General features: G+C 36.8%; 1 protein-coding gene across 4 annotated transcripts in view; it reads right to left on the bottom strand.

Annotated features, from left to right (window-relative positions):
• Positions 1-24,836, bottom strand: part of LOC149300676 (transcription activator GLI3-like) — a 96,261-nt gene that overhangs the window by 19,505 nt on the left and 51,920 nt on the right. For 3 of the 4 annotated variants that reach the window (XM_089484777.1, XM_089484778.1, XM_089484776.1), the window contains 6 exons: positions 17,409-17,614; positions 16,764-16,916; positions 10,512-10,713; positions 5,448-5,664; positions 4,881-4,994; positions 2,735-2,875 (listed from right to left, as the gene is read on the bottom strand). In XM_089484777.1, the coding sequence (XP_089340903.1) occupies positions 2,735-2,875; positions 4,881-4,994; positions 5,448-5,664; positions 10,512-10,713; positions 16,764-16,916; positions 17,409-17,614 (1,033 nt within the window). Of the gene's footprint in view, positions 1-2,734; positions 2,876-4,880; positions 4,995-5,447; positions 5,665-10,511; positions 10,714-16,763; positions 16,917-17,408; positions 17,615-23,933; positions 23,936-24,836 lie in introns of all 4 variants that reach the window. The other variant, XM_089484775.1, reaches the window with a different exon arrangement.

Genomic DNA, 24,836 nt, shown 5'->3' with positions numbered 1-24,836 from the left:
TTGTCTACTGCTTAATGCATCAACAAAGCTTTACCGTGTCAACAACTTATTTATTTATTTGCGCGTCCTTTTAGGTATCCTGCTAAAGGTGATCTGTGGCAACAGATGCAGGAACGGCATTCTGTTTAAAAAAAGGCAAATTGGTTAATTATACTCTATAATTGAGCATTGGGAGATCAGGGATGGTACAATAAGCTCCTGGTGAACACACTCTGAGATCAAAAGAGAGGAGGCAGATTCCTACACGCTGTACTTACCACATAACTCAATGGGGTTACACAAAGCAATATGTCTAACGCTGCCCAGGCACTCAGTCGCCCTATGAGCTTTTGCCGAAGGGTAAGCTGCTACAGATTTAAAGATAAGGCTAGCTGGATAAAGGGAGAGTTCGGCTAGTTCAGAAATAGGTGCTGATTTAACACAGGACTAATTAGGAAATAGTTTCAGTTGCCTCCAAAAAAGCTTGTGGAGAACCTTTGCTGATTAACGAGAAACATGCTATGCCTCTATAGTAAATATGTGAGTTACAGAACAGATGTCTTCCATCTATCTTGCCCTGCCTACAGAAAAGGGGGTAGATCAAAGCACTTGTATCTATCTGCATCTAGAATAAATATCTTTTTTTTTTTTTCCAGAAACATATATTGCAATAATGCAGAGAAACATCTACAAATAATAAATCTAAATCTCACAAAATGGAACAGCTGCCATTTACTATGTCAAACACAGCAATGGCAGGGGTGTTTCAAGAGTTAAAACACATAATTTCACTTTACTATGCAATCTTAACTGGGTTAACGGTTTAACTCCATGTTCAACCTACAACTCTGTTTTTAGTATAGGACGCTCTGAAGTTTTACTAGATTTTGCAACAAGGATAATACGTTAAAACCAAAACATTTTAGAAACTAAATTTGCCAAGACTGACAGAAAATACCACAAAACAAATTGGTTGGGGACAACTGTTCAAAATAACCACTGACTGCATGTTTAATAGGCTTTTCTAAAAGATCTTTTTTTTTTTATTGTATTATAACATGCCTGGTGGAATTAAGCGAATTCTGGCAAACACTTTAAATTGCATCATTGGATGTCGTGACATCGAGCTGCAGCTGTCCTAAGCTCCAGTGAAGCTAAATCTGGGACAAGAGAGCCACAAAAGACATGACAAAACAATTAACAAGAACAAACAAAAGCATTTTGAGTAACTTATGAAACAATGAGAAGGCCTGGCCAAATGTACAAACCAGACTTTAAGTGACAGTTTATTTTAGGAGCCGTGATATGTGATACGTCCCTAGACTTTAACCTAAATAAAATCACATGACATTAGGCACCACTTTAGAACTTTTTAGTAGCCATGGTTCCCTGCCTTTTGGAATTTGTCCAACCCTTTTAGTAACCATGGATCCTTGAGCCCTGGAATTTGTTCAACCCTCTTAAAATGGGAAGGTCAGAGAATTTTATCCAGTTAAAAGTAATGGGTCATTCTATGAACTTGGATTACAAAGACCTCTCCAGATTTAAAGAGATAATCACGGAAATAATACTGGATGGGTAGCCTTCCTTTAAATTTCAAAGATGCCCGTTCAAGAGAGGGGTACACTTTGGCTTAGCGGCACCCACTACAAAAAATAAGTACTATAGTAAACAGTACGATAAAACGGTACTTTTTTAGTGTACACATTATAAACCTGTATGCAATTCACTAGGGGAGGAAATATGAGAGACAACGTTGCAGACCCCCAAAAGTGCTGTTGGGTTGATATCCAACATACGAAAATTATATGATTTGTACTATTGGTTTGAACATAACTGAAAAAACTATTACTTGATGTTGTTTTTGCATGTTCTTAAATGATTGCATTATGACTGGCATACGGCTGATGATAAGAAAAGGTTTAATTGAGGTCTGTGTGTTTACACCTGAAATGATGGGCAGAATAGAATGGTTCTCCTCTGGCGTCACATTGTATGGTTTTATATAAGGGTGTTCAACCCAATCCTTGAGGACCAGTACCCCATCAGAGCCTTAACAGTTCTCTGTTTAACACGAAATCAAACAACTAACTGTGCAATAAACGGACTTTTATGTATGAGTGAAAAAGACCTGCTGTAACCAAAAAAATCTGCAATAAAATCCTAGCATCAGTTGCTCCTTGTGTCTGTGTCAGTTATGGTTTATTATATTCTATGTTGATCTGATCTTAGAAGACACCAGTTTACACTACCTGTAAGGTTCCATTGTACAAATGGTTAAAAAGAAACACAAGGTCAAGGGTTTTTTTTGGCTGGAGGTAATAATCTTCTTTTAACAAAGCTAATAATATATTAAATTTGTAGGGAGAAACAAAAATAAAGTTTTGTTTTATAGAAATATGTTACTGGCTTGAGGTTAGTATTAATTCGTGTTCAGCTTCAGCTTACTTTTACTCAATAAATATCAAAGTCATCAACTGGGAAAAAAACAATGTTTGCTGGCTTACAAGATCAGAGCCATTACACTTTCTGTTGAAGACTTTATTGAATTTTGAACTAAGCTTTAGCTGACTGAACAGGTCAAGCTCTGCAGCTAAGAAGTCCCTTTATTCTCCACAATCTCATAAAGACCTCTCCAGCCTGCAGTGCTGCCGGCTAAGAAACTTGACACAGAACAGGGTCAAAGGACGTGACCTCTAAGGGAGGAGGTCACATAGCTTGAGAAAAGGCTGGATCCTGGATTCCATTAACTTACATGCACTAGCTGTTCCTGTGTGTCATACTCTCTGGAGCAGCCTTCCCAATGGCAGTTTGTCTCATAGACCACTTCAGGCTCTTGTTTGCTTTCATCTTTGTCCCCTTCCTCTTTCACTAGAGTCATTCCATCTGGCTGATCCTAAACATGCAGTAAAAAGATGAGATTGCCGGGTTAAGAAGGGAAACACACTTTGTTTTTAAGACTTCCTGATCAATTTATCACATAGTGTATCAGGACTAATGATCCTTTTATACTTTACAAAAGCAACAATATATACAACTAAAAAAAGATACAATAAACACAATGTCAAGTTTATTAAAAATAAAACCATTATTAGTATCTGTATAAAAAGACAAGCTCCTATTGCATAACAGGGCATAACGGATTAATGGTGGAGCAGAAAGCAATTGCTCCAAGGCCTCGGTGTTCAGACTGGTCCATACTTCTCACCGACAGATTGCCCCACTTCATGAGACCGAATTAGATCGCTACTCAGTAACACAAGTAACATACAGGAGGAAAGACTGGAATGTGGTAAGTACTGTGTATATATTTGTGTATGTATATGTATATATGTGTGTATGCATATATGTGTGTGTATACGTATATTGTTGTAGTATATGTGTATATGTATATTTGAGGATATGCGTGGATGTGTGTGGATATGTAGAAGTGTGGATGTGTATATGTATGTGTGGGCTGCAGAACAGACATAAGAAAGGATGAGAAATGTAAAAGGCAGGCAAGCAAGCTAAAAGAAAAAAGGGAAAGACGATAGAAAAAAGTGAGGAAAAGCTGTCAGCAAGTGAGGTGCAAATAAAGAGGTAGGGCAAAAGAAATTGCCATAGAGAGAGGAAGGAATAGAACAGATGGAAAAAAGACTGCAAAAGTCAGAAAGCAAACAAAAAAAGGGGGAAAAGTGCTTGCTAAAGACAGGAAAGCCAGCAAAGGGGCCCTTGCTGTGTAATTGCTTCAGGGCCCAAAGCTACTTAATGAGGGCTTGCTAACAAACATTATTTTTGTTATATATTTTAAATATTTGTCCTATTAATGTAGAATAAATCTAAAATGAACATAATGTATAATAATAAAGATTTTTATTTAGCATTTCCAACTGTTTTGGTTAGATGTTCCATCCTAAAATCAACTGCATAGGCAGCTGCTTATAATAACCTGAACACTGTTTCAAGAAAAGAAAAATTCTTGCGCAAATTAGATTTTTCCCCCTAAAACTTGTTCTACTGACACCATAAAGGTATTTCTTAAGCCTTTTCAATACATCAGGGCGGTTACTGAGGCCCATCTTGAGGGGGAAGCTAATATTATCCAGATTCTAAGTGATCTATTACATTGCAGCAGAAACTGAATTCGGAAACTAAAATGATTGGAGAGTGAGGTCTATTTTTTGATTTCCCATCTAATAAACAGGACCCTCACAACATTCTCCAATCATCTTAAATAAAATGTATGTGTATTTTTAGTACTTTTAGACAAAGTAAGAAAGTATAAACAGGAGACATCTAATTAAGAGAACCTTTGCATCAATAAGGCTGGTAACAACAGGCAGTAAAATAGAATTTTAGAGCAATATTTGTTTCATAAGCTGTCACGAGGGCATATGTGATATCAATATTGAAAACTTACAAAATACTGACTATTTTTATACTACAATTGAGATCCATAGGACGGGGTTTTTAAATTCAACCCATCAAGTTAGTTTGGAAATACCATTTTGTATATTTAAATGTGCTGTCTAAAGCTGCATCAGAAACGTCAGTCCTATTACTACTGAATGTCCGAACCCTAGCCTAGCATCTCACATTATACTGGGAAAAAAAGCAACTTAATGAAAATGTCGGTTTATGTGAGAAAATGCAATGCCGGATCTGTTAAAGTATACCTGTTTAGCAAACTAGAGACTGCAATCAGTGTTTTGTCTAAGTGGAACAGCATCTTTATTCATCTATGATTGTAAGTCATTTTTAATAGTTTCTGGATGAGTTCTCTTGATAAGAAGTCTACAAATTAACCATAATTAAACATAATCAAACAGGAATGAATACAAAATATTTAATACTGTATATAACCATAAAAGTGGAGTGCAACGGGAGGTCCTTCCTCCAAGTAAGCAGAGTTCTGTTACCTGAATGCTTCCAGCTCCCGGGCTTGGGAGATTCTCTTCAGGTTTAATTTTGGAGCGTTTATTGTGCATTAGGTCCCCCGTACTACTGACGGCTGACTCACTGGTGGGTTTGTTCTGTAAGGAAGAATGACATAAAGCAGACAAGTGAAAAACATGTATTTCAATTAAAACTTAAATAAAACGTATTATCCGAGACCTGCATGAAAACTTGTTGTATGAGTATGTTTCACTTCAAGGCTCAATTGCTATGGTTTCCCAAAGGTGGAATAAAAACGTATCATCGATGGATACTTGCGTTTGCCTTCCTGCCTAGTAAGTTTAACTCCAGCTGCCATTTTGTTTTTGTTTTTTTTAACTAATAGTAAGATTCGATTTGGTGTTCATTTAAATTGCAATTATTTACTCTGATTTTATTTGAGGTTGTATATGGTCCAAAATTGAGATTTGCAGGTCCTTGCAACTTACTTATTTACTATTTAATACGGATGTGAAAGTGATGTCTACTTTGGATTTTATTTTTGTTTCATTTGGCTATTGTTAGGCCAAAAAAGTTAAGGCCATTCTCACCTGTGAGACTTCAGATGGGCCAACACTGACTTGGACTGGATTCAGAACGCTTGGGATTCCTGGGATTGTCCTCTGAGTAGGAAACGTTGGTGCTGGGTGAAGAAGCGGAGGGCTATGTCCAAACGCCGAGCCTATACTGTGCTGGCGGTTTAAAATCTGCTGATGCATCTGTTGCAGGGATACAGGAGTTGGTGGGTACGTAAAACTCAGAGCTGGGCTGCAAATAGAGCAAAAAGATAAAACATTACAATGCAGAAAGGTTATGAAGACTGGTAGTTAGCATAGCGAACGAAAAAAATAAAAAATGCTTGCATATATAAACAATGAATGTAATAAACAATTAGACAAATAATGTGAGATTTAAAACCATATATTAATAACAAAATGCTTAAATAATAATTAACGGTGCTGGTCCACCAGTATTTGTAACTAAATGCTCCATTATAAACATTATGGCTGGTTCTGTTGAATTCCCAAACCCTTCGCATAAATAATTATTTTATCATAAAATTTTATCATTTAGCCTTCAGGTATCCAGTGTATAGCAGCACATTTTTTGGATGGCATTATAATTTTTTTAAAGCTTTGTGGAGATGGTGAAATAAATCCTGGAACATCAATTTTAATGCACTCGGGCATGCAATTTACAATGTGGAAACATAACTGAAACCTCAATGGGACATATGCAATAAGTGTAGCGAATGCCTTGTTTAAGGAGCACTTCTTTAAATACGAGGGAGTATAATCTCCGTCATACGTCTCCAGGCAGCATTAGTAGAGAGAAAATCAATTGTTTAATGTGTTTTGAACAGGATGGCTGTTCTATCACTCGTTGACTCATAACGACGCATGGTTGTGTTCATCCCAAATGTCACCAAAAAAATTTCCTCTAAAACCATACGGGTGATCAATGAGTTTCCAGGTAGGGATATTCTAATGGGAGAAGGCCCTTTCTCTCTCCTCCAGTTTAATATCATTAAATGTCTATTAAAGCCCATTATGCATGCTAATACCTGTCATCACTTCATTACTCCTCTGTGTTTCAGAGGCTACAGTTCAGTTCGAAGGCAAATTATATTACAGCATAAAGCCTTCACTCGGCAGGCAGCCATTGCCAAACCACTCTTTACAGCATGCTCCTCAAATAAATTGTTCCCAGTGAAGCACTTTAATAGCAAACGTAAGATAAGACAATGTAATGTTTTCTCTGCTGTTAACTTGTGTTCCCTTTTTGAATGCCCTACAGCATGAAATAAATCCACTTATACAATGATGCAAACTCAAAGTTTTTTATTTAAGCATATACCTAGTATAATTTTCTATTGACATATCTTATAGTGACTAACCATGAAAGCTTGGATTCTCTACAGATGCTACGCTATCGTTCAAAAGTTTGGGGTCACTTTAGGCTGTTTCCATGGCAAACATAATTGCGAAAGGGTTTTCTAATGATCGGTCTTTTAAACTTGAACTTGGATTAGCGAACACAATGTGCCATTGAAACACAGGAGTGATGGTTGCTGATAAAGGGCCTCTGTACGCCTATGAAGATATTCCAAGCTTTAAAGTATACATCCCAATCAAGTGCTGTGTTATAATGATTCTTCATAGTTTGCAAAAAGCATTACGTCATGTGTGCAGAATACTAGCCAAGTCCAAAATGATCTTGATAGATATTCTCAATGTGCCAGCAGGAACAAGTACCTGTGTTCATAATGCACTCATGTAATGAGAAAGAAGAGAGATGGTTTATGGTCCATTTTTGACCCCATAGTGGTAAATATTATAATCTTCCCCCTCCCCCTTAAGTTTTTAAATGGCCAAGGAGAAACACATTTGTTTACTCTTAATGTTTGGGTGACTTTGTAGTCAACTGATATTTATTCAACCTACCAAAACATTTTATTTATTATATTTTTATTTATACATTTATGTGTATATATATATATATATATATATATATATATATATATATAAAACAAGTCGTTATACTTTTGTCACTGTGTTATTTTCTGTTAATAAGGAAATATCACAGCTGCGGGCATTAGCTGTCCGGGGAGCTTTGTGTGTTTCTACAGAATATTCTTTTACATTAGTAGCCAATTTCATGCAAATGCAAAGCTGGCAGAATTAATACACCTCCTTTTAATACATTAGGTTAAAAATGCATGCTTTATAATTAAAGTGAAATTAAGCAATTAAAGCACGTGATTCCAATGATCTTCATTATTTCGGCTTCTTGATAAAGCACCTTCCAAAACAGGACTTATTTGCAGTAATTGCATTATTTTTTATTACCAGTTGCTCGTTTTTTTTTGCCGCTTAGGACAAATAGACAATTAGGAATACCTTCGGAGAATGTTGCCAGAAGAAAACTCTTTTCACTGTATAATGTAACGTTTTTTTTTTTAGAATGCAAAATGTAAACCATGAAAAATGCAGTAAGTGTCGTCGGTGAGATTCGGAAGGAAATCAGTAATAATGTTCAGTTATTACAAGCCTATAGACCCTGCCAGTGTTACTGAAAAGAGCCATGAATGATTATAGCCAGACTTTACTAAGGTAACCCTGTACGGATGATTGATAGGGCATTAATCAAAAGATGCATATCAGCCTCAGAAATTTGTTCACAAGCCTTCTTCTAACAGCTGATTTCATGTTCACTGAGTTCCATGCCAGTTTGTTCAATTTATTCTTCAATGTACGGTGCGGACCATTCATCACACCGCACAATGATTTAATGCTCCCTAGTCCTTTCAGTGAACATATATTACAAAGTATAACTAGCCTGTTCTGTTCATTAACAAACGCACAGAAACAATGTCATATGTTGATATACGGAATACAGTCCTGCGTTGCTAGCAAATAAGCCATTGCAGAGATACATCACGAAGGGCTTCTTTATATAAAGTCTATTAGGATCATATTTGGAAAAGGCAAATTTTTCACGGCAGAAATTAAAAAAGGGAAGAAAATAAAATAATAATCAAAAATAATAATAATAATTAAAAAAATAATATATATATATATATATGATACAAAACTAAATAAAATTGTGGAGGATAAAACAAAAACTTCGAAGTCTACCAAAATGCAGCAGTTGTTCCTCAGTTTTGACTAATTTAACAAGGATCTGATCTCACTGCCCTCAGAAAAAAATAATTAATCCAAAGATATATAGTGATATCTTGCTCTAGGTATATAACAGGTTAGCAAAATCACGGTGAATATGATTTGATGACTGGGCGATATACGACAGGCCGTTCCTCGGTGCATTGAGTAATCTGTTTAGTTAGCTAGACTGGAAATGAGGGGAAAAGATGGTTTGGTATGTGGATGAAAAAAAAAAGAGAAACTAAGGCTCTCAATCACCCTTTCATAAGAAGACAGGCAGCTCATTAAGGATTTACTGACAGCTGCTGATGGGAAGAATTTATCAAACTAATCTAATATTGGACCACATTTCCCCCAGTTGATAATAACACAGGATTTACACTTACACAGATTATTTTATATCACAAAAAAAAAAAACTACTGAATGCAATATGTGCTCTGTTAGTCAAACCCCGAATATATATATATATTTTCTTTACATAAATACAGTGATAGAATAATTTCAATGCCTAAAACAGTGTTAAATGTGTTTTGTACATTGCCACATGATACATACTTTTAAAGTTCAGAGTATATATATGATCTTATGATAAGAAACCATGCTGGGACAGTTAACAGTTAATATCTTGCTTCTTGAAAATTGCTCAGATAGTGAGGAGTTAATTTTCAATGGTTAGAATTGTCAGGTTAGAAACTACAGTGTCACAAAATTGTTAAATGTATTAATAATGATAATAAGGCACATTCCTATATTTAAGTCATTGTTCTTAATGAATAGCCCCAGTAGGAGCTGTGGTTGGATACATTTGGGAATAAGAAGCAATTCTCTTAGGAAGATGAGTGTTTGGTTTGGAGTTACTGTTGATGTTCTACTGAGCTGAGAAGTCACTATTATGAACTGATAAAGGTCAGCACCAACAGGTCTACAACACCAAAACATTAAGAGTAACCAGTCATCTTTGGCACGGTTCCCGTTCCACATGAAGCATGCTTAGCTGTACGAGGATCCTATGATTTCCCAGATTAGGTCAGTGTGCTAGCCGGCTGTACATCGCAAATATGAAACAGAGAAAACGCTCAAAAACAGCCTCTCTGCGTGTAAAAGCATCGTAGGGACTGAAACGCAGGCTTCTGAAGAACATCTAATGGGGCGTCACTGAACAGCATTGTAATTTCATTAGGATGTGGAGTTTCAAATAGCTAACCCAACTAATGTAAAAATAATAAAACAAAACATTACTGGATCTTAAATGAAAACCAAACTTTTGTGGCAGTTTTGTTAACAAGGCCATTCTGGTCCCAGCTGTGGAATTTATCCGGAAACAGCTGTATGCAGAAAAAACCCTCACATAATACACAAAACCTATACCTTATATTTATTTCCATGTTTGCTCACATTTTTTATACAATCAGGAGCTACAGTGATCTCAAAAACGAGTTTATTTGATTATTATCCTGTGCCTTTCTAAAAGTATTAAGCATTCTGTCTGGTTTTCTACTTCTTTGTGTATAAAAGTCAAAGCCATGTAAAGTGACATCATAATGATAACAAAATAATTATATAAATACAATGTCTATGTTTTCTTATATTCCTTCATTTTTCTTTCTTCCTAAGTAATAAGTTACAAGAGACTACTCTCCCTGCTTAAAGAAATAGCACATTTTATAATATTGTTTCTGCTATCACTAATTATTTGAACGACTTATGAAGATGTCATATGAAGATGATATCACAGATGCATCAATTTCACAGCATTGCTATCACAACAATTTTATGTATTATTACTGTTAAGTGTGGTTTTATCGAGTGCAAGTATAAATGATCTTTTTAGATCTAATATGAATAAAAAAATAATATGTATGACTTAACTAAAGGGAAAATACGGCTTTACACTAATTAAAACTATGAATATGGGCACTGGTGTATCACCTCAGCAGGATCATACATACCTTAGTGCACTTGCTGATAAATGTCCATAGGACCCACTGGCTGAGGAGCTGCTTCGGGAATTATTTAGAATTGTGACCAAAGAGTTTGGAGATGTTCGGATCATGGTCTGTAGGTCAAAGCTATGATCGGAGAGAGGTGATATAGACAATGTCCTCTTTCGACTTGGCCGGGCTGAAAGCCGGGGACTGGGGAACCTGGAGCCTGGGAAGAAATAAAAAAATGAACGCGTTATATGGAATTCTACAGGTTTTTAGCAAATTATGGACATTTTGGAATCAGAGTGGGTTTTAATGAATGTTCTTCGCGCCTCACGATAATGGCATCCTGGAGAATCCCGGAGTCCAATCTGTTGTACACCTGTAGCCATGACATGCTGGTCTACAGGACACCAAAAATAATCCAAATTTTGCTTTGCACATTGCAATTCAGTATTATGAACATTAGGCACTCTAACTTTCAAAAGAACCTACGTTGATTAGAGATTTGTTTTCAATGCTTTTGTGTGAACGATGCTTACGTCAATGTTTTTAGATATAATAAATGCAAAAAGTTATTTTTAATATTTTTCCTACAAAACAGCTCTACAAGGAGTGGTTATGACAAGTACCTTCACTTTCCACCTGTGATCTACTGGCTACAATTGAGGAGAATTAGGAAGAAAAATGGATCTTCACAAAGCTTTTCCTCAGGGGAGCTCTGTTTATTAATGTGCAAGCAACATGATAAATTGCTAAACAAAAGGATAAGACTCCTATGTATTAGCCCTCTCATTTCTGGTGATTTATGAATGTGACGGCTGCTGAAACATTCCCATCATTAATTCACCACAAGTGATGAGACGGTGCTCGGGCCCCAAACTACCAACAAGCCCATGCCTTCCCTAGCAAATGAGTAGAGCTGAAAATAAACTAAGGTTCAGATTGAGATACATGCCACCCTATATTAATCACAGCCCCATTGTTTTGGGGGTTTTCTTGTAGTGTGGTTATTCTGACACAATGCAGAAGAATGTTTAACCCTTCCGTGACGGAGGACAGAATCATGGGTTATGGAGCCTAGAGGCAATTGAAAAGTTAAAAACAAAAGCCTCAAACGAATAAACCGATTAACTTTTTTTTAACTTACTAAAAAGAAGTGACTAAGAGACTGCGGCGAAAAGCCTACACTGAAAAAAGCAAATACTTAATCTACCAATAGATATCAACTTTCAGAAATTGTCCCAAAACAGCATTCTAGTAGATAGCAGAACAGACTAAAATTATACGTTTTCTGTTGGAAAAAACACTTTATGTACATGAAGGACTCGTGTTATAACATTGTTTCATAACATTTTAATATACATTATTTTGGCAAGTGTGTAAGAAATATAAAGCATGAAAGCAGTACAGTTCTGCAAACATAAAATGATATCATTTGGTATTCCTGGAGTCAAATTAATTCTGCTAATGTTAACAGAGAAGTGTTTTCCTATCTCCAATTTAAGAGAGGGAGATACAATGACATGGAGCTGGTGCCTTTCAACCACTCATGGCATGTAACCCAATGAAAGTCTTCCTGCTGTCGAAGAGGAGATTAGCATTAGTTTTCCATAGTGGATACCATTTATCTGATGTTTAAATAAACACTTTGGTGCTCACTACAAACACAAACACTCTAGGATTTATTTTATGGGCAGTGATGATTATCTGCTTGAAATGTTTTGTTTTTTTTAGCTAGGCAGATGCTGCTTGTAAAGAATAAAAGGGACTTCTCCTATTCCTATAAATTCCACAGGATCTGAATTACCAATGAAAAATGCCCACTCATTGAACAAGCATTAATTACATAACGAACTGGTTTCACAAGTGGAGGATTCCGGGCAGCTTCTGGAAGCGGCCATTGTGAAAAAAAAAATATATATAAATGTTCTCATAAGAATGTTACTTTAATTTTCTACAAATTATAGAATTTTTTGTTATGTTTCTTTCTTATTTGTACTGGTTTATAGTTCTGTCACAAACTTAACTTCTTGTTATGGTTTATTATTATTCATTTGACGCAGGCAATATTCACACTTTTAAGGGGGAGAAAACTGTGTATGTAGATATGTTCTTCTGATAAGAAAAACCCAAATACCTTCTGCAATCCTAACATAGCATTAGCACAAAATCATGGTTAGCATTAAGTACTCTCTGTATAATCCAAGGGAGAACTTTTAGTAAGTAACTTAAATTCTGTCAAAAGATCAAGAGATCATAATCGTGGGGCTAATGTATAAAGACCAATTCTTGTGCAAAGTGCTAAAAGGGGTGCAGTCACCAATTAACTATTTGGTAAGACTGGATGTTATACAGTATGTTAAGTGAAACTGACAAGAAAAAAAAGAAATCAGCCCAAAACAAACAATTAAACAGGGTTTACATAAGGTACATTTTTACTGGCGCCATTCAGAAACTACACTAGATTCCATGTCTATTTACACAAGACATAATAATCTGCTTGTCCTTTTTTATGTAAAAGCCCATAATGAGCCTAACAACCACAGGCACTTCATTATTAACGTGTCTAATTTTTGGCTTTATGCCAACTAGTTTGCGGTCAGTGGGAAAAGGGCTCCTATACTCTACGTATGGGCATGGGCATGCTATAGGAGTCAACCCACTACAGGATAAGGTCCTTCCCAAGATAAATGTGTGTACAGGTCAGCAGATTTTAGTATTATTTATTATTTCACAACAAAAAAATATGCTGCTGCTGACAAGAGAGATCATTTCTCAAATTGTTATAGTTGTAAGATGCTCCAGAGCAGCTGCATGGAGTCAGCTTACCTTGGAGTTTTGTTGATGATCAAACTGTTAAACAACCCGGAATAACACAGTAAATAAGTAATGTCTCACTCTCTCAACAGTCTGTTATTTCAGGACATTTGGAGTTCAGAAATGAGTTTGTAGCTGGCTGGTCTCACATGTTCTCCTACTTTAAATGAGCGTATGGACTCAAGTCCAGAAAAGGTCTTCCTCAGCTGATCAGAATCAGGTGCACTGGGCACTTCTTTAATACTTTCATCGGGCAGGGCTTCACCTGGTTGTCCTTAAGAGTCATGAAGGAAACCCTTTCCTTTCTTAGCAAACTGATTGAATACCTTAGGATGGGGTTGCATTCATTTTCAATGAAGGCAATGTGGTGAAGAAACTTGGCCTCCATGTACTTAGGGCGCTTTTTCATCATCATTTTCTAACTATGGTCATCCTGGGAATCATCGTTATATATGATAATCTCTGCACCAGATTATTTTTGTAACTGGCTGGATTTATAATTATTGGCTTCATGTAAATGTATATGTATCCACTTTCTCACCAAATATCGTGAAACATGTTTCTACTATGTGATTTTCTGCTTTACTTCGCAACTTGATCCTCTGTGTACCTAAATGTATTGCTTAGTTTCAGAGCCATGAAAGATGTACTCGAGCAAACCTTACTTGTATCACAGAGCCTTTCTAAATAAAAAGTCTGACAGAATGTAAGAGGGTTTTCATCTGCAGTGTGATAAATGATGGCGCACTTAGAATATATCATGAAGAAAATTAATTTATTTTCCTGCCCTCTGACCGGTTAGGATGGTTTTAATTGATTTTTACACTGAAAGCGTAAAATTATCCTGCGTGCAGACAAAAACATTCATTATTTGCCTAAACACATTATTATCAAAAGAAGAATGAGAGATTGTCCTACCTGTCTTTTTTATTCTCTATTTTGAAAATGCCATTGAGAGCTTAAAATTACTCATTAGCCAAACTTCACCAGATAATGGGTAACATTTGAATGCTAGCTAAATTATGCTAAATGTCTCAATGTCTGATTTCCTTCAGTATCAAAAGACGATCGCACTGATGCAGAATCTAAACTAAAAAGGAAAAAAAAAGTAAACCCAGAATGTGTTCTTCCCACCAAAAGGTATGGTGGGAAGAAAATAAAGACCGATCGAAGGGGGCATTGCAAAATTACATATATCACTTCATGTTAATGATGCTATAGAATACAAATCGGTAAAGAAGATGGGATTTATGCATCAATGTGTCATGTACATATGACTGCAGGAGCAACTCTGTTTTAGTAAGAATCTTTTTGGGTTTGACCCTGAGTTTCAAGCTGAGATTCAACTCTCAGGGTGAATGGGCAGATCTTGAAAGCTTACCCATTAATATGTGTACATCATGATTGAAATCCAATGTTAAATATAGATGGCTAGATTATAGATATTTGTTTTGTTTAGTTAAAGTTAGTCCAAAAGACAAGAAATTGTACTTAACTACAAAGCATACTTATGAAGAGCTATTAACAGACTAGTTCTAAAAATCTAAGGGTAAGCAAATGTAGAATGTTTGCAGGTATCATGCCACTGCAAGTCTAACTTTTAATCACATAGCTCTGCTGTGCTATAAGCTCTGATTTTGGTCACAGTTCAAATTCTGTTTCCATTCCGTTACTGAAAACCTTGTAGGGGTCTCCAATTTGAATGTTGCAACATTTTTGGTGGAATCCTATATCCTAAGAGTCCATGCCGCTTTTATAAAATCATTTCTTTCATATGTGTATTGTGCAAGCAGTAGTTAAATCCGGTGGCCATGTATAGTCAAAATCTGGTTGGGATGCCGTTAAGTAATCGAGTGAAGTGCCAGAGGTTGTTTGTCCCTGCCAGCTACACACACTGTCTACATGAATGGGCAGGCAAAAGCATTTCAACGAAAATACAATCTCCAATGTGGCCAGTTCATTTTGTAACTGATTTCTTGATACCATTTAGACTATTATTTCTATTTTTGTAGTCGTTTCCTTTTAAATGCCTTAATAATTAGCAACGATTCCCATTATAGTTAATGCCGAAGCTATTGGATTTCCTTAATTTGTAGTTTCTGAAAATATGCACTTATATTCAAAAAGAGCATAATGAAGAAAAAGGGGGAAAGCGTTTTTGGCTGGACATTTGATTCCTGTCTGCTCCGGTCTGGCATTCTTTGTCTGCTTTGTAGAATAGTTTAGTCTAACATTTATTCGATAATCCCTTTTTTAATGAGCTTCCTAGGAAGTTGACCCTTTAAGAATAGTATTTAGTAAAGAGAACACACTAAAGTGGATCTTTTCCTAAATCCAATGTTTTACAGCTCTGTAAACTAAGCAGGTCTATGTACTGATGTTTAACCCCTTAATGACAAAGCCCGTACATGTACGGGCTCAAAATGCATTGTTTTCAATGGGGTTAGGCACCGCCCATTGTGCTTAAGGGGTTAAAGCTGCTGATTGTTATTGGTTAGTTTACAAAACTTTTGTAAGAATAAGTTAGACCGAAGACAGCTGCCAATATCACTCAATGGCACCAAAACAGTTTTGAATGCATTATGTAACATGAATTGTGCTATAATCTGTTGACGCTGTGGATTTGATAACCGTGTAGTACTCGTGAGCTTAAAACATGAGCTGTTTTATACAAAAACAGGAAAATAAAGAAATATTTCCAACTGAAGAACATATCTATAGCTATGCCAGACTTGCCATGACTCGGGCCAAAAGAATTTATGATTAAACATTGCATTTCCCAAGGCTTCTCTCATGCAACTCAGAAGCATGATAAATGTCTTAGATGGAAATGTCTAATACAGAGAGGACAAGCATATTTGAACATTTCCCCAGTTTTTCTTTGATGTTCTTACAAAGTCCGCTCGTGAAGCTGTTAGATGTTGGAATCACTCCCAGAAAACAACCAGGAAAACGGATCGTACAACATTTAAGATTTCCACACAGGTAAAAGAAAACATGTACGAGAAAATGAAACATGCCTATCATTTAACTAACCGAGTTTAACTGAAAAACACGGCAATTGCTAGGATTCCTAGGATTGTTTGTTTAATAATAGGCAGCAAAAAGGGAACTGACTTGGTAGAGAGTACTGTGATAAATATATAAGACTTGGCAAAGAGAAGCGGGACTCTTAACTGGGAAGTTACCTTAGCTTTATATTGACAGAAGAGGTGCAGCTGAGCTAGGAGGGGATAGGCGATTTTAATGAAGATATATGGGGTACGGGAATGCTGTGACTAGGTAGAGATAAACACCATTGAACCTGGAAACCTGTACACTTCAGCAGAGCAAGAGAGCACTTGTAATACAGTATTTCTAAATACACCTACTGCATTTTACATTAAAAAAAGATAATGTTTTACTCCCATGGTATTTTCTGATGAGTTTCTGATGAGTGAGGATTGCGTTACTTACTTTCTATGGCATGAAGATATTCCATATGAAGGGCACTGGCCCCAGGGCCAGCAGTGGCTGGCGAAGGAATGATGTCAGCATACGGGCTGCGCTGGCCTGTGAGCAGGGCCATCTGGTGGTAATATTCAGCAGGGCTAACACCAGCATGAGGGACTGAAAAACACAGCATTCCAGAAATAAACTTCAAAACTTTTAACGTGAAACACAGTATATGCTACGTCCTAGGCAATGCATGCACATAACCCTTATGTGTCCAATGTCCAAACCACCTTATTTGATGCAACAGGAAAGCTAATATGACAAAAAAAGACCAAGCTCTAGAAAGGATGGTTAGCATTCCAGAATAATCCCGGCGCCCAGATCTGGGAAAAATATGTATTTTGACAATATTGTAGTGACTAAAGGCTAAATCTAAATTAATATTTTGCTATTCTCAAGTATGCCAACAATAATATTTCCAACATCATTAAGAAAAAAGAACAGCAATGATAATATTGCTGGGAACATGGGAACTTTAATTCGGGAACAGCTGGTGGGCTACTGGTTGGCTGCCCCCAAAGTAGATTAAGAAGAAATAGATGTTTCATTGATCCCTAAAAAAAACTGGCTGTTAAGAAAGAACTCAATATCTGGCAAATATCTTACCATCAGTAGGACTGAGTCCACGTGCGGCTGAGATCATGGAAAGGGAAGGACTGCTGTGCAGGGATCTGATGTAATCCATGTATGGGTTGATGTATGGATGCGGAGGGCTGAAGGGGGATTCTGATGCGGTGGCAGGGTTTCTATGCGGAGATATACGGATGAATGGAAGGTCTGAATAAGTTGGGCTGCTTGCTAGTGCAGAGGACCTAAAAAAGGAAGAAAATGTCTAAATGTAACAAAGACAACCATGTAATAAATCTGCATGATAATTTCAGCATATTATTATTTTAAGAATAAAGTATAAAGCATGAATACATTTTTACAAGATTTTAAAGATAAAACGTGCTGTTTGCTTTACTAATTCTGGCGAGGAATACATCCAGTGGTAGCTGTTAAGACACTATAAACGCAAGCATCAATCAAAACAACTGGGAAAAAAATCTGCCTAATTTATGTGAAGTACAAAAAAGCGCTGAAATTCCCACAAAATGTTATAGTTTTAATTAGCTCTGTTTCTGTCTGTTGAAAATGACTTCAGGTGGAGAGCAAAATCCACAAACAGGAAACAAAATAGCAAACCTTCTGGAATAACAAATCTTCTGAAACATTTATAGAGAAAATCCACTGGCTAGACATGACCTGTGCTAAGTCTGATAAAGGGTTCCGTTCGGCACGGCTAAGGTTAATAGCTCGGCCTTACTATAAAAACATGCCATCTCTCTGCCCTGTGTGTGTGAAATGGAATGGTATCAATATAGCTAAAAGGCATGGGACAGAAAGAAAGAAAGAAAAAAAGTCCAACATGTACGAGGAAGACAGAGGGCTTTCTCGCTACGGAACGCAGTAGATGTTTTGATAATTGCGAGGGTTACAACTGGCAGATGTCACCACGGCAGACCAGAATCCAATGTTAGAGTCTGTTCTTCCATGTCTCCCAGGCTAGACAGAAAGATATCTTAATCAAACATCAAAGCTATTCCTGGGAGAACTCTATCTCTTAAGAAGCGAATGTATGGTGGATGTGATATGTGTCTTTAGTCTCCCTCATTCCTTCTCTATCTAGTTGATCTGAAACTCATATAAACTTGTTGATATTCTCTGCACAAATTAAGAACAGCTACAGATCAGAATATTCAGCATGTTAAATAGATAGTTCATCAAAGCAGAGGGAGCGTCCGAGGTTGCACGCTTTTTAACAGTTGATTCAGTTTGTTCTGCTGCATTATAAATAAAAAAAAACATTTATTATCTTACACTACGCACCTGTCCAAATGTCTACGACTAGAACTTTATTATTTCTTTAAACAGGGTTGCTGCCCAGACAACATTTCACTGGGCTATAAAGTTACTTGATCTCATATTTATACTTCTATACCAAGGAGTTATTTTTTTGCATCGACCTCGTGGAGGACAAAAGTGAGACAGCCTTATTTTCGAACTCCTATAAAATACAAATTTTAAAATGCACTGAAACCCATGCATTGAATACGGGCTAACAGTAAAAATATACCACACATAACATAGTTTCTGAGCTTTCCCTACTGGTTGTATCGGAACATTTTAAGCACTATTAAAGACCCATTATAATCTTAATTAATCAATGAATGCATTTATAATCAGTTAATTCAAAAGATACTTAACAAAAAATGAAGAACTCCATAATTATTTTAATGATTATTTTTATTACATTTTATTTATACATCACCAGCAGATTACCCAGGGCCTAAAGCATATTATTACGGAAGAAGAATGTCTTCTCCTATACACAGTTTTAATTATATCATTATAAAACAGCAAAGACGCTAAAAGGAACACTTTTATATATCTAGTAAAAAGAAAACCACTCTAAATTATACTTGGGCAAACTGGACAGAAAATGGGATTTTTGTGAAACCAAATGCGCCAGGAAGCAATTAATTTGTCAAACAGCCTCAGGGAATCTCACACCTGCAATTCTCTTATAAATGTACACTAGTGAAATTGGTATAGTGTTTTATGTGGAGGCCCATGGTTGAGCCTCTCTGAGGATCTTTTAACCTAGTTTCTGTTTCACTTGAACTGCTCCTTTGTGTAGTTCAGCTTGTGTGGAGCTGTGGGACAATTATTTAGACCATTGCGTCGGTGGAGACAAGTCTACAGAATCGACAGTGGTGGAGAGTCTCACCATGACCACTGCTGAGCCACTTGGTGGCTAGGAAGCCATGCTGCAGCACTTTGTCCACAGCTATGTATAAAATACCCGGTATATTGGGCGCATGGAACAGGTAGCGAATCGAAAAACGGCATACCCAGTGTCCTGATTTGCATATTGCCACATAGAATTCTTAAAGAGACTTTTGAATTCAAAGCAAGACTGTTTTCACCATGCCCGTGTTGGTATAAGTGTACTTTATTTTGGTGGCTGTACTGTGTGCGGTGTAGGGCCTCTCAATTTTTGCCCGCCATAATCACGCTGAATCTTTTATGAATTAATTTATTATGGTACATTTAGGTGTAAACTTTTGATGCAGTTTTCTGGAGTGTCAAGAAGCAACTTGAAGAGTCTCAGTGTTTCCTAATTACTTATGTGGTTAATGACATGTTTTAGGCAACACTGTGATTTTTCACTTAACTTTCTAGGACTAAAAAGGTCTTGTGGCATCTTAAATAAGTAGGCTTGGTTTGTGCCTTGTCCTTAGGGACACACTAGACCACATGTTCATTCAGTAGACTTTTGAGTGGGGTATCCATTTGGTTTGGACGGCAATTATGTCTGCTGGATAATTAAGCCCCCGTGTGACTTGGTGTACAATGAAAATATTGTGCTGCTTAATTCATCTTTTTTTTAAATAGCACCTAAAGATCCACACAGATGTTGCAATGCATTGTACAACTGTAGTAGCCAGTCTAATCAATATATAAATGATAAATTAGGCTCCGGCAATAGATTGTTTTAAGCCATTGCTCTTCCTACTCCAGCACCAAAATACACACAGCTACTCAATATCACTATACATGTGGCAAAGTCGTCCAGTGAGAACTGTCATATCTATGCTACCCATGATATACAACAGAGCTAAAAGCTCAGACAGATGTCACCGACTGACAGAAAACAGTTTGCATACAGCTATTTAATTAAGCAATTTTAACCAGCACTCGCGACCAAAAATAGTTTTTCCAAACCATTTTTGCAGGGGGTAATTCCCATTTAAGAACACCAGGGGTAATTCTTCTTGCCTCAAATCGACTGTTTTCGGGAATAAGGCTCCATTGTTTCAGCAAGTCAAAGCCCTGATATAAGGATGCTGAGGTAAGTGCAAAAGTATGCAGAATTCCCAACCAGCAAAATGATTTATCATCTGCAAGCGGGAGGCATGCGGTCACTCCAGGTGTGCGCTAACACAAGCCTGTCTGAGAAAAATAATTAAACAAACAACCAAAAAATGAAACTGCTTACCCTAAATGTCAACCGTGTGAAAATGTGTGTAACGGGAAAGCATTTAATATAAAAAAGTAGCGTGAATTATTGTTGTTAACCTCATTAATGAGCATTTGAATCTGAACTGCTTTGGGAAAAATAACTTACGTCGTAGATTATTTTAGAATTGTGCATATTTTATGCATTTATCACATTAACTTAATAATAAAAGAATACCAACTAAACTGTCTGTATGGCTATAATCATGAAATGTATGTCCTGTGCATTTACTTACCAATTTATATTGGAAAATAGATGTTAATATCACCACCTGAAAACCAGAATGATTCAAATGATGGATTCATGTGGCTGGAGATTCTTGTTTAGGATTCTCTTTTTAAGGCACAATCTAGATGCCTTAAAGAGCCAAATACGGTAAATATAGATATTTCAAATCTCAAATATCAGTTAACTTAATAGTGTTCTGGTACAGCTGCTACTACAATGTATTTAAATATGTTGATTAACATAAACCATCGTTTGGAAGAACAAAATGAAAATGTGTGACGCCTCGCGAATGACTTGGCACGCTCCATGGCTATGCCTTTTTTTACATTTGTTGCCAGAATGAGAACCGATCTAAAGTTTTCATCCTCCTCAGTTGTACGATGGGGAGCAAATATGGTTTTTTTCATTGATTTGTTGGGGTTTATATAGCCGTTAATGCTCCACTGAATGATGAAGGATAAAGCTTTGACTGAGACCAGACCAGGATCATGATTGATTAGAACAAACTGAGGGCTACGTATCGCGCGGCAAAACGCTTTAAAGCCAGCCTCAAAGTTATAATACTGAAGGACCTTTTCACAAGTCACTTTACAGCTATTAGACATTTCCACATTTACATCGACGCGTCCCATCCAGCTCTCTGCTTCTTTATCTGTATTCTTTCAAATCCTGAAATTGCTTGGATAAGAGGAAGGTAGTTTTTTTTTTCTTTTGCATTTCTAAGAGCAAGCTGAACTTTCAGTGGAAATTGAAGAGGCTTTGTGTCAAGTACAGCTAAATCCAGTCTTTCCGTATCAAGCCACCGCAAGAAAATTACTGTGGGGATGATAAGGCTGTGAGATATAATAAAAAGTGACTCTACTCAATTTACACTGCAATATTGGTATGACTGAATATTTCCCATTCAGGTGACTGATAAAATCGCTAAACTGTATTGCAGATAAATAGAGGAGGCTTCTGTCAAGAATAAACACCATTAATCATGAAGTCTTAGCTGCGGAGTGGATGTGCTTGGTGTCGCTGTACGACGCCAGAAAGAAATCGGCGTATGTAACCTGCACTTATTCCCTTCCTCATCCCTTTGCTTAACCTTTTCACCTCTGATACTTTTTCTTTGTCTTCTATTTTTTTTTAGAGAATATATTGAAGAGCTGCACTGCAATTTGATAACCTCCTAATGGCTTATCAAACTCTGCCCAAGAGTCGCTCGCTGCATCTATAACAGTGGGTGTCAAGTGGTCATTACTGAATACATATAGGGAGCTAGCTTTATTCTCTTGTGGTTCTGTGATCTTGGCAACCTTGGTAGGTTGTAATTGACCTTGGCAGGAGGCTGTATCATTTATAACTTTCACCTCAAATTAACAAAATCATCACATGCTATAACCTATTATTCAATAAACCTTGAAATGTCTTCCAAATGACACAAAAAAAGAGTGTCAAAAAAGAGCTCCACTGTGTATTAAAGGTAGTCTTTGCATGAAAGTCCTTTGGAGTTGCAGGCTGTCAACTGTATGGTATAGAGCAATGCCATTACCTTCTCCTCATACAGCAGAATGACGGTTTAGTCTCTGCCAAGAGGTGAAATAGTCTAATATCACAGTCATATATTCAGTTGTTCAGTCTATGTTGCGCCCCAAGGAAGATAATGTTGTAGTCATGGGCTTATTTTGAAATCCCCTCATTAAATAAATCAATTATAGCGCATTGGGCTGTGTGCATAAGAACATGTGCTGGATGAGCCAAATAAGATCTGGTTAAAAGAGATTGGGTTTATTTTTATTGGCATGTTATGCATTTGTAGGAATCTTTTTTTAGCATCATCCAATTATCTGTATCTGGTTTCATTTAGGTAAAAAATTGGTGTTGTAGTGTTTTGGAGTTATGTGAATCTACAAGGTTAATGGCCATTGAATCCAGCTGACAGAAAGCAAGAAATCTAGCTGTCTATAGAGTGTAAGGAGAACTTAGAAAGCATTTTACTGGTCCGGGACAGTTGTAAGTGGAAAGGAATATAATAGGCAGGAATCAATCCCTCTACAAGAATGAAGGGGTTGGCGCCCCAAGGAATGTCATTCATGCAGAAAAAAGCTGGCTGTTAGGAGAACGAGGGAAGAGAACGGAATCAGGCATCCCTATGGGAAGGGAGGAAAAAAAATAAACAGCCCAACAAAGAAAACCAAAGTCTGAATAACAATGGCCTTCCCAAACACTTGAGTAGCTGGAACTTTATTGGGAGAGCTGATTACAAAAGCCTCATAAAAGGACACCGTTCATGCAAGTAAATATTCAGGGAGAGTAGAGAGCAAGTCTTAGGAATAATAATTGTAAGAAGCTGTCGACTCCAGGAAAACATAGAATTACCACAGGGGCTCTTGCAAGTAACCAAGAGATACAGACATCTGAATAGGAAGACTGCCACAGTTCTCAAGTGTGGCATGGAATGGCTGAATCAAAAGTGTTTATTACACTGCAATGATAGAATAATGCCAAGGTTACGTGTGATAGAGCCAACAAGATGACTGCATTATGGCATTTGGAGTGTAAAGCTATCCAGTCACATACCCCCCAAAACATGCCAACTCTCAATTGGCAGCAACATAATTAACAATGTATACTGAAAGTCTATGTTTTCTTCAATAACGCTGCGTTTGTGTGTTCCGAAATTAGGTGACTGTAGTGGGCACCAGGTAACTAAGTGCAATAACCCACATAAAAAAAAAAAGATAAAATGCATATTTGAGAGAGATCAGATAGTTTTCATAGAGCAGACCATTATACCAAGAAAATAATGAAATCATATGAATCCCATACCACATGGACGATTGTCTAATGGGAACGGCTTACAGACTTAAGGAGCTGACACTCCTGCTTCAAACTGCATTTTTCTACTTCAAAGAACGCTACAATATTATTAACTTACTCTCTTTTGATTTTACTCCTTTTTTTCTACAATTTTTAAAATATGTTACATTTTTTTAAAAAAATTATTACAGGATATGTGTTCTGACTAATACCTCTATGATCTCTTGCCATGATATATTTGCACTGATTTTTAAAGTGCATTCCGGAGTTTGACATGAAGTAGAATGTCTGGCTTTGGTTCACATTAAATAAAAAACATTGGATGTTTTCAAGGAAGAGGACCGGAAACTACCTGTTTTTTTGTTGTATTTGCCGCTTACATTTAAGGTACTATCAAATAAAACCCATTTTAAACATAAGAAAAAAGGACATTATTTAATATAGATATAGTAGTTATTTAACACAGGTGGTAGATGGCCCAAAATAGACATAGAATTATCAACCACACTTTCTATGCGGTGAACATCACTTGTCTTTCTTAAACAGAATAAAGATATTTCAACATGGCTGACTTTCACCCGTAGCCTTGACCAAGTATATAAAGACACTCTTTCTTCTGGCTGAGAGCTGGAGTTAAGAAGGCTCTTGCATTTCCCACAATGTGCCCTCTTTTCAAAGAGTTCCTTTTGTTTGCCATGCCTCAAATCTCCAACAGGTTCTTCTATGCTGAAACACTGAGGTTCTGAAAACTCTGCTCTTGGTAAGTTCAAAATAAATGGGGCATATTTGCATTTGTATTGGATGCATTGTTGGCTTCATTTCATGGACTTAGACCATGGTAGCCACGTACCATTTCACTTCAATTTGTAAGAAAGTCATACCTTCCGTCATAACGAAAGTGCCCTTAATATTATTCCCATATTTGTAGTACGTGGCAG

This window comes from Sceloporus occidentalis, unplaced genomic scaffold (assembly GCF_023333645.1).
Source record: "Sceloporus occidentalis isolate IW3139 unplaced genomic scaffold, rSceOcc1.0.p SCAF_23, whole genome shotgun sequence".
NCBI classification, from domain to species: Eukaryota; Metazoa; Chordata; class Lepidosauria; order Squamata; family Phrynosomatidae; genus Sceloporus; species Sceloporus occidentalis.
Note: the sequence above shows the minus strand (reverse complement) of the source record. Positions and strands in the feature narration are given on the sequence as shown.